Below are 15,813 nucleotides of genomic sequence, written 5' to 3'. Positions count from 1 at the left end.
TCCTTTAAGGGGGGGATTGTCTTTAACGACCGACCCCTAGAAATCATAGACAGGTTCAGATATTACAGGCTAACGATGGAACTAAACAACCCATTCATCGGTTACCATTGCATGTTTCCAAGCAATACAAGGCCTTGTCCATATAAGACTCAAACTCACTGCGGATCCAGACATTTGAATTGAGAAAGCTTCCTGGAGAGGTTGCGAAACGTCTTCAAATCTTGAAAACCAAGTCCAGTGGATATTTTTTTGAATTTTTTGAATTTTTACAGAATTTTACATGCTGTTGTGCAAATGGAATAAACAACAGCTGAAAGTTGGCAAGACTACTCTATGAAGGAGATGTTCTGCAGGTGGGGACCAATAACCAGTTCTCAGTACCTTTTGAGTTCCGGCTGATGTTTTGGTCACTTTTGAATATTGGTGGTGCTTTAACACTCGTGGTAGAATGAGATGGACTCTACAACCCACACAAGTGGCTCAGGTAGTGCACCTGATCCAGGATGGCGTATCAATGCGAGCAGTGGCAAGAAGGTTTATTGTCTCTTAGCGTAGTTTCCAGAAGCTGGAGGCGCTTCCAGGACACATGTCAGTACTGCAGTATATGTGAAGGAGGCCGTAGGAAAACCCAGCATCTGGACCACTACCTCCACATTTGTGCAAGGAGGAAAAGGAAGAGCACTGACAGAGACCTACAAAATGATCTCCATCAGGCCATAAATGTTAGTAACCGATTCCATGAGGATGGTATGAGGGCCCAACATCCACAGATGGAGATTATGCTCACAGCCCAACACATGCAGGATCCTTGGTATTTGCCAGAGAACACCAGGATTGGCAAGTTCACTACAGGTGCTCAGTGCTCTTCGCAGAAGAAAGCGGGTTCATACTGAGCCCACATGACAGTCTGGTGACACCGTGGAGAGCGATCTCCTGCCGGCAAAGTCCTTCAGCAAGACCAGTTTCGCAGTGGGTCAATCAGGGTGTTGGGTTGCTTTTCTATGTAGGGCTGTACAGTCCTCTATGTGCCAGAGGTAGTATGACTGCCATTAGGTACCAAGATGACATCACATCCTCAGACCCCTTGTGAGACCACATGCTGGTGCGGTTGGCCCTGGGTTCCTATAGATGCAGGACAATGCTAGACCTAATGTGGCTTGAGTGTGTCAGTAGTTCCTGCAAGATGAAGACATTGAAGCTATGGACTGGCCCGGCCGTTGCCCAGACTTAAATCTGATTGAGCACATGTGGGACATCATATCTGAATCCATCCACCAACATAAATTTGTTGAAAGTGCTCCACAGACAGACTGTCCAGGCATTGGTCGATGCTTAGTCCAGATGTGGGAGGAGATTCCTCAGGAGTCCAACCGCCATCTCATCAGGAGCATTCCCAGGCATTATAGGGAGGTCATGCAGTCACATGGAGGCAACGAATAATACTGAGTCTCATTTAGACCTTTTTTAGGGACAATTACATTAGGGTTGGACTCTGATCTATCTACAGATGAAAAGAAAATAGGTTTTATATTGTGAAAATATATTCCTATTAGGTTTCACTCTGACTTTATTAAAGGCAGGTTATTTTTACGCTCGTCGTGAGAACTTATTGTTTAATTAATTTATGCTTGTAATGACAAAATGTATGTTTCGGTGTGGCTGCTTCAGACTGCTCATGAAAATGATCAAGATTTATAGATGTCTTTTAATGCTTGTAATGTAGTCTGAATAAAAAAGAAAACTTTTAATTGAGGCCTCCATTGTTAAAACATTTTATTTCCATTTAGAATATTTCATTTTCATTGCTGATTTTTGTGTAATTTTTATTACACAACAATCAGCACATTCATCTTTAGCCAGAACAAAGTATTCAATTAGAATATTTAATTCGTTCAGATCTACGATGTGTTATTTCAGTATTCCCTTTATTTTTTGAGGCAGCCGCCACAGCAGTGCCTTTGTTGACCAGGATTTTAGGAATACCAGAGGAAGCAGGGGTGATGCAGCTTAGTCTGAACCACAGGAAATCTATTAAAGTGGAAGGAACTCCTGCGTTGGGATACGCTGCAGAGCACTTCCTGGACCACATTCCCAGATTTTCACAATTTCTAAACACAGACACCCTGCAAGTTGAGGCTTGGTGCAAACTGTGGAGATGAAAGTGTTTACTTACAATACCTCAATTACAACAATCTAGCTGAATATAAAGCTTCAGGCTACAGAGTTTATGGGTGAATTGATTAAATGGGGAAGCATATTGTGTTAATGACCATTTTTAGTAGTGGTGAAGAGAGAGCTGAGCAATAAGTCAAAGCTCTACACTTACCGGTCTACGTTCCTACCCTCACTTACGGTCATGAAATTTGGATGCAAGCGGCTGAATTGAGCTTTCTCTGCAGGGTGGCTTTGCTCTCCTTTTAGAGATGTGCTGAGGAGCTCAGTCATTAGGGAGGGCTTGGAGTAGAGCCACTTCTCCTCCAAATCGCAATGAGCCACCTGAGGCGGATATCTTTTTCTGATACCCGGGAATGCCTCCCCAAAAGGTTTTCCAGGCGCGATCCTACTGGGAGGAGGCCCAGGGGGTAACCCAGAACTCCCTGGAGGGACTATGTCTCTCGGTTGGTCCGGGAGCACCTTGGACTTCCCCCAGCAGAGCTGGAGGAGGTGTGTGCGGAGAGTTACGTGTGGAGGTCTCTGCTGAGGATGCTGCATCTCGATGAAGAGGGAGACGACGAGTATCTCCATTTATGATTTTTTTTTTCATCAACCAAAAGATCATTTTTAATTTAAATGAAACTAATTAGAATTAGAACACATGATGGTAATTATTAAAGCTTATTCTTTTAAACTTGTTTGAAGTTTTCTATGTAGGTAGAAGAATAGTGAAGGAAACGGGTAAAGGTGAGAATCTCTCCTCTGAGCCGTCTGCACCCTTGATCCTTTGACCTTTTGTTGTTTCCAGACACATTAGATCTGCTGGTTATTAGTTTCATATCGAGGCGCTGACTCTGTAGACCTTGACTTGCTGTGCATTTTGTCTGGTGTTTTCCACAGATTTGAGTTAGTGTAAGACGTGATACTCTGTGACCTAAGAATTATAAGCAAGTTACCAGGAACCTAAGCTCAGTCAAACTGCAATGTCTTGATAAGATGGAGCTTTTGTTAATTTAGTGTTTATAGTTGCTATTTGATTAAAGATCTGTCTGTTTTTTTTTTCCTGCTTACATTAGGGAGATTTTGTACATTTTCATACATTATTTGAACATCTAATCCTCATTGTTGAACTCATGCTACAGTCCTTCATTTACCAAGTCAGGCTAAAATTCCTCACTAATGACTATTTCTTATCTCTTTCCAACCTCACCTCCCTGATCCAAATGTTCTTTTGCATTTTCTACCCCTTGTAAACAAATGCAGACTATTAGACAATTGCCCTATTCCACAACCAAGTTCTTTATTTATTAAAAAAATAGCCGTTTCATTTTCTGCACTAGGCAGTTTACTATGCTGCTTTGACCTAAACAGAAAAACACTATAAGGAATGCTTATTAATGGTGTTTTATTTTGTCTTACATTTTCAGGATTAAAATGTCTCAAAGTTGAGACTGCTTCAGAGTTGACAGGAGCAACTAAGTGACTGCTTGGAGGCCTCGACTGTCTAATGAGTCCCATTTCCGGACAGGCCTTTTCCTTCTGTTGACAGTAGCAGCCACCCTTCACTTTAAACTAGATTGCCTGATATTGTATGTTTTAAACAGATCAGATCCTCACCACCCTACCCTGTATTTATAACATTAGAGCGCCCTAATGCTTCTTTAGTGAACCATAAATCCTTTCCTCTAGCTTATATTTTTTTTCAGGCTACTCCTGTTCAGAAGTTAATTTTTTTTTCAACTCTGGATCATTTGCTGGTTGCATTCAAAAAGACATGTTTAGAAAATCAGGCAACATCATGTTTATTTCTTCCCTTACTGACCAGTTGGCCATCTGTGAATTAATGAAATAGAAATGCCCCAAAGCTTTACTCATTCACTCCTTGAAATCCACTACCTTTATTTTTTTCTGCAGTTAAAGATGAATTCCTTGCTCTCACGTTGACGGGCACATTCTGTGACTTTGTTAAAATAATTTTCCGTTTATTTTTTGCAATGTAGTAACTAAACTGCTGTATATGCATTTATAAAATATTAGAACCTTAAACCATTTGTCTGGAAAATTCTTTGTAACAATCAGACTTGAAAAGATATTATGCTGGGAATTATTTCTGTACCTATAGTCTTAGAAAGGAATCTTGTCTCTAACCTCTGCCATCATATCAGGAGCTCATTTCATGGATTATTTGGTCGACCTTCCTGCCTGCTGGAGTTGTTTGTCTCCTCACCATGAGTGTCCATCAGCAGATTAGTGAGATGGATATTTGTCATATCACGACTCATATTTCAGGTTTCTTTTGTGGCTCATACGTGGAGTACAGACCCTCTAATGGCCAAATGAATTAAACTTTGATAAATTTGACATGATTGTTTATTAGAGTGAATCCATTTATGAAAGCTTGTGTAAATGGAGGCTTGTGGGGAAAGTGGCCAGCCCAATTAATCAGTTTGTTGCTTTAATTGATGTTGAAATGAATACAGTCCTACTGACTAGTTACAGGGGCTGGCATTTAGAGTCCTCATGTAGAGGACATACTCAGGATTTTACTATTTATATATTTATGTTTATTATTTATATATTATTTATAGTTGTAATCTTATAAACTACAGTTTTTTTTTTAGAAATTATGCAAAATAAATTAGATTTAAAACATTTTTTGTATAGCTTTTCTTTTGTTATATAGCTTATTTTTGATATATTTTAAACCAAAACTGCTTAACAATACCTACTGTTGTATTTCAAGCTGTCTTAAAAAAAAAAAAAAAAAAAATGAAGCCATGTTTAACATGAGATGAAACAATCTGGCCAGTGCTGTGCTTGATTGGATATAATTACAGTTTTACTGGAGTCTGAAATCAAGGCCTGATGCCCCCAAATACACAGACAGGTGTCTCATCACCCTGCGGCCGTGGCACGGCAGCATCACTCTCTCGGCCTATTTTAGGTTGGGTAATTTTCTCCTTGTTATAAAATGTGTCATTTGCTGCTTTCTCTCATGCTTCAATGGCTGTCGGTGTAATAAAGCTGCAAATACAGCAAAATCCCAAATCTTTTTCTGTATATATGCTAAATGTTCAATGTCTTTATTAAACCGCAGTCTGAAAATCTTATACCTCTTATTCTAGCAGGACAGTCATTAGTGGATATAGTTATTCATATGTAAAACTTCTTTGCATCCTCTGTCTTATTTTTATGCTTTAGCTGCCCAATTGCGTATAACGAGTTTGCAGAGTGTAGGAGGATGTCGGGGTTTATTCAAGCAGTTGGTTTACTTTAGTTTCATCTTTCATACAAACTTCTGAAATTCGTGAATGTGATTTTAAATTGGCCATCCCCCCGTGTTATTCTCCACGGAGATGAGAGAAGCTTGTTTGTGCTTTGTGTTACAGCCCAGTGGCTGCTTAGCTGCTCTGCCATTATTAATTCAGGCAGAACTCTGGAGAGTAAAGGCAGGCAGGGTTACCCAGAGATCCTGTGTCTGACTGCCATAAAGGTGCTGGCATCGCTGGCATCTATGAAAGGGATGGGCACGAAGCCTCCATTGCAGCAGCCGGTAACTTTTCTCCTGTTCTCCTCAGTGATTAAGTGATTGCAGGATTTGGACATGCTGTGTCTATTGGACTATTAAAGATGTCTTCAATTACTACAACTATTACATGTTCGACTTTTATTGGAGTTCCACATCAGGACTTTAAGTCCGTCTTCAGTATGCCAAAGTCTATACCCTGCATTGGTCAAACATCAAGCAAAAGGGAACAAGGAAGTACATGGGAAAATCAGGGACGGGCCACGCTATAACCAACCTTAAATGCCTATTTTGGACTGTGGAAAAAGACTGCTCTACCTGAAAAAAGGTTTCTGATAAACATATTTGCATGTTGTGGGATTTAACACCAAAACTGTGGTTTTATTTTGTATCAAAAAGGGGTTTTCTTTGGTGTCTTCCAGCGCAGTTAATTTGAAACTGAAATTAAAATGTGTTCTTGAAGGTGGTGTGAAGATAGCATCCTACAGATATTCAAGACTATTAGTTGTGGTTTTATGTATAAAGGCAAACACCAGTTACAATATTTAGTTGGAACGAGGTCTTCTGTATGCAAAGTGAGACATTAACTTTGCATTTGCAGCTCAGATTAGGTTTTTATCCAAGGTTCAGTATGCTCATCTTGGATAAAAATACTAGTTTCTTGGTATTTACAAAAAAAAACAGAGAAAAACAGACAAAAAAATATATCAAACTGTTTTTATTTAAAGCTATAATCGTTCCCTTTGGTACAAAATAATACAATATTTTTGAGTATTGTAAGACAATGCTGTGAATTTGTGTATTCTTTTACAAAATGAGTTCATTTTAGTTTAATTAGTCCAGCCATAAGCTTAGGTAGAGCCTGCAGTCACAGCTAACAGTCGGGCTCCTCGTAGCTTGCCAGCTGCTTTTTAAAACAGCAGTACTTTCAAATAAGCTCAAGCGCTCTTTATAACAACTCCATAGAAACTGTACACTAAAGGAATGATGTGACCTTAAATAAATGGGGTTAACCACCACTGAGTGACATTTGTATCCTAATATATCCCCTTTTAAGGCCCTATGATCATGATCTAAGTGTTTATGAGACAATTGAGAGATCTGTCATCCTCTACTACTGGCTCTGGTTAGGAAATTAGTCTCGTGTTTCTGTTCTCGTTCTCAGATGAACAGCTTTAGGGCAGGCCGATATAAGAGTATTGACTTTAATAACAAAGGTGCTATATCATGCTTTGTAAGCATTTCAGAATTACCTATTTGCAAACATTTGGGAGTAATGCCTATAGAACTATGGAAGAAAAACAAAATTTTAAAGCCTACAACCTCGAAGAAAATTACTTGCCTTGAAAGGAGAGCCACCCCTCCCTGTCTGGTTTTTGCCGCCGATTTTGTGATGTCAGCATATCATGCCACTTCTGAAGACTGAACAAAGTCAGAGAACTCTCAAAATTACCAAATACAGAGTTTCTGCTCTGTACAGATTAGCTGCTAAAAGAGGCACTTTGTCTTAACTTCAAGCTGCCTTGCATCATCCCTTCCTGAACCCACAAAGTAGGCCTTTGTTGACGGTGCCGGAGCCATGTGGTTCAGGGAGGTGATTCCTGGAGAGAGCATTTTTGTGTAGATATTCTCCAGTCACTCATATTCACAGGTCCAGGATGGCTGCTGCTCACGCAACAGAACTCACGATGATTACTCAGCAACACATGAATCAAGAGAAATACCAATCCAGGAATGATTTCGATCAAGGTCACATGGTTATAATCTCAAAGTTCATTTTGTATGATATTTTCTCTTTAAATCTCCATCAAATGTATTATAATACAAATTTAGCACTATGATAAATGCAACAATACTAATTACTCCTTTAAAGCTTAAACCTTAGGGCCATCCATCTAGAGTTGTTTTAATCACATTGGTTTTACTTTTTAATTGTGTTGCACCGATACCAGTATCAGGCAGGGCCCCGATCCAGCACTAAAATGTTGGTATCGGTATCAGGGAGTACTTACAAATAGGGTACCGGTACCATTTTGAGAGCCAAAAGTTTATTCAACTATTGTCACCCATGCCAGGTAGTCAAAAAAAATAAGTTCTACTGGATTCACTTTGTATTTGTCTTTTTTCTGCTTCACAAAGGTAGGCAGCAGCTTGGCAAAGCCATGATGGCAATTATTTTACATCCAAGTAGTATGCAGTTCTTTATACATATACACACACTCAATTTCAAACAGATGGTATCGGTATCGGCCGATACTGCACAGCCAGGTATCGGGTATTGGGGCCAAAAAAAATGCCATTGGCACACTACTTTTTAGTTATTAATTGCTATAATAATTGGCACTGGGTATTTGGCAAGCTAATTTGCTAAAGCTATTAGATGTCTTGATATATGGCTGCAAAAAGGGAAGAGCATGGCAGCTGAGAACAAAAAGTGAGTAAAAGCAGTTTGTGGTGTCGCTTTGCAATTGCCGTTATTTCTTTCTTTTTTTTTTTTTTTATGTAGTTATACGGTCAAGATTTAACCTTGACATTTAGTACTATCAATTTAATAGATGAACTTATCCATAGATAGCCACAGACCTAAAATGTATTGCAGGTGAGATTAATGAGGCTAATGTAGTTGTGGTGAAGCACAAGGTTCAGGTTTCAGCAGTCAGAACCTCAAACTGTCATTTTTCTATTCATCTGTAACTCAGGACACCTTCCTGTTTGTAGACTGTGACAAAATGGATCCAAAATCAGCCCAATTATCCTGGCTTCAGTACCAGGCGGATGTCCCTGCAGTGTGACTCTTGTGTCACAGATGAATTGGCCCCCTGTGTGTCATCCCTCAGTCAGCTGAATGTGATGGATGAAGGACTTGTTTGCAGTGTCGGCACATAAATCACCTACTGTGGTAAAATGGCAGCTAGCAGTTGGTAATGACACTTGGAGGTATTCAGCACCAAGTTACTACATGAAGTGTCGGTGATTTATAGATGAGTTTGGAAGAGTTCAAGGTCTACATGCCAGGTTGCCAAGTGTTCCTCTTTAGTGGTTTCTTGTGATATTAGGCATGATGTAAATATTCAATTACAGTAGTTTTTTTTAAATTTTTTATTCTAGAAAATGTTGGTGATTTTTGAAGATGGACTGCATCTGTGTTTTGTAGATGTAACCATAGTAAATGTGTGATTTACTATGGTTACATTTGATTGATCAATTGAGTTAATCTAAATTTTATCTTATTGATCGACTAATAATTAGTTGATAAGCTGCTATTTAAAAAAAAAAGTTGTTTCCTATATCGATAGGGTCAGGTCATAACATGAGGGACTACATTTTTCTTTTTCTTTCACGGTATGCTAAACTAAATGATATATATTTGAAAGTTGTTGTATTAAATAATGACTGCTTAAAGAAAATATAACAACCTCATAGATTAATCGATTAGGTTTCTGAATGAGAAAAATATTAAATGAAAAAACTAAAATATTTGCAACTGTTACAATCTCCCATTAAGAGATTGAATAGACGTTGAGACGAATTGAAATAAAGTCAATGTTTGATCTAGTTGTTAATGTATCAAAATTCATTATGTGTAGAATAAACGGCAGTGGGAAATGGTGAGAACAAAAGGGGTCGCTCAAAACAACTGTACAGGTGCTGGTCATAAAATTAGAATATCATGAAAAAGTAGATTGATTTCAGTAATTCCATTTAAAAAGTGAAACTTGTATATTATATTCATACATTACATACAAACTCATATATTTCAGATGTTTATTTTGTTTAATTTTGATGATTACAAATGACAACAAATGAAAATCTCAAATTCATCATATCAGAAAATTAGAATATTGTGAAAAGGTTCAAAATTGATGGCCCCTGGTGCCACACTCTAATCAGCTAATTAACTCAAACCACCTGCAAAAGCCTTTAAATGGTCTTTCAGTCTAGTTCTATAGGCTACACAATCATGGGGAAGACTGCTGACTTGACAGTTGTCCAAAAGACGACCATCGACACCTTGCACAAGGAGGGCAAGACACAAAAGGTCATCGCTAAAGAGGCTGGCTGTTCACAGAGCTCAGTGTCCAAGCACATTAATAGAGAGGCGAAGGGAAGGAAAAGATGCGGTCGAAAAAAGTGTACAAGCAAGAGAAATAACCGCACCCTGGAGAGGATTGTGAAACAAAACCCATTCAAAAATGTGGGGGAGATTCACAAAGAGTGGACTGCAGCTGGAGTGAGTGCTTCAAGAACCACCACACACAGACGTATGAAAGACATGGGTTTCTGCTGTCGCATTCCTTGTGTCAAGCCACTCTTGAACCACAGACAGCGTCAGAAGCGTCTTGCCTGGGCTAAAGAGAAACAGGACTGGACTGCTGGTGAGTGGTCCAAAGTCATGTTCTCTGATGAAAGTAAATTTTGCATTTCCTTTGGAAATCAAGGTCCCAGAGTCTGGAGGAAAAGAAGAGAGGCACTTCATCCACGTTGCTTGAAGTCCAGTGTAAAGTTTCCACAGTCAGTGATGGTTTGGGGTGCCATGTCATCTGCTGGTGTTGGTCCATTGTGTTTTCTGAGGTCCAGGGTCAACGCAGCCACATACCAGGAAGTTTTAGAGCACTTCATGCTTCCTGCAGCTGACCAACTTTTTGGAGATGCAGATTTCATTTTCCAACAGGACTTGGCACCTGCACACAGTGCCAAAGCTACCAGTACCTGGTTGAAGGACCATGGTATCCCTGTTCTTAATTGGCCAGCAAACTCTCCTGACCTTAACCCCATAGAAAATCTATGGGGTATTGTGAAGAAGAAGATGCAATACACCAGACCCAACAATTCAGAAGAGCTAAAAGCCACTATTAGAGCAACCTGGGCTATCATAACACCTGAGCAGTGCCACAGACTGATCGACTCCATGCCACGCCGCATTGCTGCAGTAATACAGGCCAAAGGAGGCCCAACTAAATACTGAGTGCTGTACATGCTCATACTTTTCATGTTCATACTTTTCAGTTGGCCAACATTTCTATAAATCCTTTGTTTTTATTGGTCTTCAGTAATATTCTAATTTTCTGATATGATGAATTTGAGATTTTCATTTGTTGTCATTTGTAATCATCAAAATTAAACAAAATAAACATCTGAAATATATGAGTTTGTATGTAATGTATGAATATAATATACAAGTTTCACTTTTTAAATGGAATTACTGAAATCAATCTACTTTTTCATGATATTCTAATTTTATGACCAGCACCTGTATGTATTTGTGCAGTAAGCCGTGTGCAGATGAGTGAAATACTTAAGTGTAGAAAAATATATATCTGTACACAACTGAAGACATCAAGTTACTAATTTTGCTGGAAGCAATTTCATTTCCTCTACCTACCTATCATTGCATTTGCAATCTTTGAAAGGATTTTGTTGAGGCTTCAAATATCAGTAGGACAATGGGTCATTGGTTATTCAAGAATGTTGACAATACCTTACACACTTGGAGATGAGGACACCAGAAGTTCAGTCTTTTAAATAAAAAGCCAGCACCGTTTGAGCTATCGCCCCCCCATGGTGTCTAGAAGCAGCTCTGAGTGACCTTACTCATAAGGTTAACTTAACTTTTCTTTTCTAGCTGTCATTTTTAGCTTTATCTCTCTGCAACATGCATTTTTCTTTTACACATTGATCCACATGCAGATGTTTTCTCTTTCTACTTAATCGACCATATTCCTCTTGCTGTATTAAACTAAACCATTATGGTGTCACATAAGTGGATCTTGAAGGCACTAACATAATTAATTTGACATCAGCCTTGTTATTTGCCTTATCTTTTTCTATTAGCTGGGGTAGGTAATAAAAATGTCATCCAAGCTATTAAGACATGAGAAATTATGACATTTAAACCTCATACATTTCATTTCAGACACAAAGAACATTACCACTTTGCAGTAGGTGAATCAGTCTGGCCCTAGCTTCCTTGATGTTTCATTTCTGTTAGCGGGCTGTAGATTTTAGGTGTATGATAACAGCTGATCGAAGAAATTAAACCTGCTACTTTAGTCCTGATGGAGCATTAAAAAACATGATATGGAAAACAATGTATTGATGTCACTGGAAGGTTAAAATGACTGCTTCAGCTGCATGTGCTCTCTGGAACAAACAAACTATAAGCTACTGCAGCCCAGAGCTGTGTCTGACAGGCTGTGTCAGCTGCACTTACTTTCCCAAAGCCAGCTGCAGTTCGGCAGACCTCTTAGGTTCTGTTCTTAATACGCATTTCTGTCTGAATATCCTGCTTTGGCACACTAACATCACTATTTGCGTTTTATGCTCTTTGTTTATCACTATGTATGAATTTGAACCCTCTATAGTTTACTGCTACACAAACAAAATAACTATTTCTTTCCTGCCCTTTATTTTACGACCATTTAATCACTAGTTTAAAAGAAAAAATACTTTAGTATTTTGGAAAATTATTGTATTAATAACTCATTTTCTATTTCATACTAATTAAATAATGTAACATGTTTGTTTTTGAATCTCTTTCCAGTTGGTTGGAGGTCAGTTTGACCTTGAAATGAACTTCATCATCCAGGAGCCGGAGAGCATCGTGTGCATGGTGGAGCTGTTGGACAAGTGTGAACCAACCTGTCAGGCTGAGATTTGGAGCATCTTCACTGCCATCTTAAAGAAAAGTGTACGAAACCTGCAGGCGTGCACTGAAGTGGGGCTAATCCAGCAGGTGTTGCACAGAATAGCTGCAACTGACAACATGATTGCAGGTACTGGGGGGGAAAAGTTTTTTTTAAAGAACTGTTTCACCACTAATTATTTCAGACAATTTTGTGAAATTCAATTGAAGGACAAGATAATCTAATGCTTTAGGCTTTTTTTCATATTTTATAACAAAAAAAGGTTAAACAATCCTTGGACTTTGTTTCCAAGTTTGAAGACGTTTCGCTTCCCATCCAGGAAGCTTTTTCAATTAAAAATCTCAGGAATAGCGTTGAATTCGAGTTTTTATACAGTAGCCCAACAAAACCTTGTTTTTGTGTGGAAAACAGGCAAATTGAAATGGGCACCCGGGTCCACCCCTTGGAATGGGGGTCAAGCTGCTTCTTTTGTTAGCCTGCAAAGACCCATACCTGTCTAAGTCTTTGAAAGGGGGGTCGTTAAAAGGAATTGTTGGCCTGGCTGAATAGTCTTCTGAATGGTCTTCTGCTCTCCTGTGCAGGGTTCGGGGGTGCAGTGATAGCGGGAAGGGATTAACTCAATTGCTGCATTGTAGGTTTTTGAAAGCTGAAATCGGAGTCCACCCCCTCTGTTTAAGGTTGTTTTTTTTTCCTTCATGATCCTCTCAAACCTCCTCTTTCTCCAAAATGTAAACATTCTGGTCCTCAAAAGAATGTCCTTTGTCCATAAGGTGTAGATGTACCGCAGAGTCTTATCCAGAGGAGGTTGCTATCCTGTGTTGGGCCATGCGTTTGTGGAGAGGTTGTTTGTTTTCTCCAATATAAAGATCAGAGCATACCTCACTGCACTGAACAGCATATACCACCCCAATCATATTTGGTCTGGGGGTTTTGTCCTTAGGATCCACTAGTCTCTGTTTAAAGGTGTTGTTTGGTTTGAAATGTACTGGGATTTTGTGTTTAGAGAAAGTCTTCTTCAGAGACTCCAGCAGCATATGGGATGGCGTTTTTTTGTGTTTAATCTTCTCGCTGTTATGTTCTGCTGCCAGCTCCAGTTTGGGTATCCACAGGTTTGATGTTGTGGTAAAGCGAGTTGATGTGTCTTGTGAAAGCTTAACGACCCCTCTTTCAGAGACTTAGACGGGTATGGGTCTTTGCAGGCAAACAAAAAAAGCCAAACAACCCCCATTCCAAAGGGGTGGCCCCAGTCGTCCGTTTTCAATTTTAATGTTTTCAAAACAAAAACAAGGTTTTGATGGGCTACTGTATAAAATCTCAAACTTGACGCTGTTCGTGACATTTTGAATTGAAAAAGCTTCCTGGTCCAAAGTCCAGTGGATTGTTTTTTTCTTTTTTTTTTTATACCTTTTTTTGGGATGACTATGACCTGGATGACTGAAAATCTAAACCAACACATTTTTTATATTCTATGGAGTCCAAATCTTTCTTTGTCTCTGAAGAGAGAGAGACACCCTGGAGGAATATTAAACTAGTTAAAGTGAATATGAAACATTTATCAATATTTTGTCGCTGAGATATTTTCAATCCTGCAGAGAAACTGACATGCAAAATAAACCTGTGACCAGAGTCGAGGGAGAGAGGCAGATAGATCCGCATTGGAAAGCAGTTGAATCTTTCCAGAGTTTGGAAATGGTAAACTGCAAACTAAGGTTTTCAGAATCAGAAATGTCTTTGTTGGCTAAGAGAGGAGAGTCAAAAGTTGTCAGCAGGATTTATGTGTACATTTTGTTGGGGGATTTTCCAATACGTTATGTTTAGCTTTTTCCTGCTTCAGTGTGAGCTACCAACCCCAGACTTGAGTAAACTGATTTGAAAACCCCTTGAACACATCATCATATGCTACTTTGTTAGTTTGTCATAATGTGACAAACTACAATATTCAAGGCATGATGGATGAAAGGATTGTTTTTTAAAGTTTGCGTACACTGCTGCCCACCTGCTGTCTTAAGACTGAAGGAGGTTGTATTACTCCACATTTGAAATTATTCTGTCATAACAAATTAACAATTATTGCCCTTACTTTAAATAGTTGTCTAAAGAAGAGGGGTCCTGTGTAAAATAAAAGGAAACTGTGTTTTTAGTTTTAAAGAAGGTTGGTTTAGTACTGTGAACATGGTCTGTAATGCATACTTTTGGTCCTTGAAAGAAAAGGATTTTGCTAAAGAGATTTAGAAACTGTTACCAAAGGGCCAGGCTAGATGCACAGAGGTGTGGCTTGTTGGAAAAAACAAATAAAAAAAACAAAACATGCCTGGTTAGTAGAGTTTAAAGTCCACCACTACAAAGATAACTTTGGCTTGGGAGAAAAAGGAGGCCAGTTTGTACCAACACATAGACAGGCTAACAGTTCCCTTTACATTAAAAGCTACAGCTTTGGTTATGAAATAATTCACCACCATGTAAGCTAGAAATGCTGCTGAAATTAGACTTCTACATGGAGCTGAAGCAACTTAATAAATATTTTAAAGAGTAGACCGATAATGATTTTGGGGAATTTTGTATGAAACCTATTTTTTCCCCCTCACTTCTCATCTTCCAGAGCTGCATGCTTTTATTTATTTTTTAGTGTTGACATGGGGACACTGTACAAATCTCACTCAAGTATCAGAGCAGCATTTTGCACCACTGCTTGATTAACTATGTCCAGATTGTATGGCTCTAGCTACAAGTGGTTGAGCATTGCTGATTATAGGCCAGTAAAATGAAGTGTTTCTGTAGCCTTTATGTCTCCATTAAACTGCATTTATTTGATTATTTAGCTGAAAATGTTTTGTTCCTGCAATTTATACAGATCCCAGCTATTGCTGGGTCTAAATCATGACTGCACTTAATCTCAATGCTGCCACTTCAATTTAAAACAATCTATAACGTTTAACAGTAAATCAACAAGTATTTCTATTATGGTGATACTGATTTTTGTTCTTTATTTTAGTCCATAAAAATAAAAAATAAAATACAGCAGAAATGGTTTTTGCTGACTTTCACACCTTTCGTTCATGTCTATAGAGTAGAAATAATGTAAATTCTAATATTACCTAGTTGGTCAGGCTAATTGCTACAGTATCCAGCTGTAGGCTGCTTAGCAGGAACATTTCTTTGTATTTCCACATACCTAAATGTGTCCTCTTATTCGGTAATAATTAATGAGGTAATCTAAAGTTGACAGATTTTTCTCAATCAGCTAACAATTAAACCTGAATTTCCTCTCTTCTATCTAACTACAATAGAGCACATCTTGGACATCCTGTCTCAATCCATTCCCCGATATCATGTTGCACCACAGACTGCACAGGAGTTCATGGATGCTTTAGTTCAGGTCTGGGAGGAGATCCTCCTCCATCTCCTCAGCAGCATTCCCTCGTAGGGAGGTCATACAGGAGCATGGAGGCCACACACAATACTGAGCCTCATTTTGACCTGTTTTAAGGA

The 15,813-nt window shown here is 38.8% G+C and overlaps 1 protein-coding gene across 9 annotated transcripts in view; it reads left to right on the top strand.

Moving 5' to 3' along the window:
- Window positions 1–15,813, top strand: part of lrba (LPS responsive beige-like anchor protein) — a 260,811-nt gene that overhangs the window by 13,734 nt on the left and 231,264 nt on the right. For all 9 annotated transcript variants that reach the window (XM_038271819.1, XM_038271823.1, XM_038271825.1 and 6 more), the window contains exon 2: window positions 12,222–12,453. In XM_038271819.1, coding sequence (XP_038127747.1) covers window positions 12,222–12,453 — 232 coding nt within the window. The remainder of the gene's footprint in view (window positions 1–12,221; window positions 12,454–15,813) is intronic.

The sequence above is a fragment of the Cyprinodon tularosa genome, unplaced genomic scaffold (genome assembly GCF_016077235.1).
Source record: "Cyprinodon tularosa strain WSP-4 unplaced genomic scaffold, ASM1607723v1 ctg81, whole genome shotgun sequence".
Taxonomy (NCBI): Eukaryota; Metazoa; Chordata; class Actinopteri; order Cyprinodontiformes; family Cyprinodontidae; genus Cyprinodon; species Cyprinodon tularosa.
This window is presented reverse-complemented; position numbering and strand designations above follow the sequence as displayed.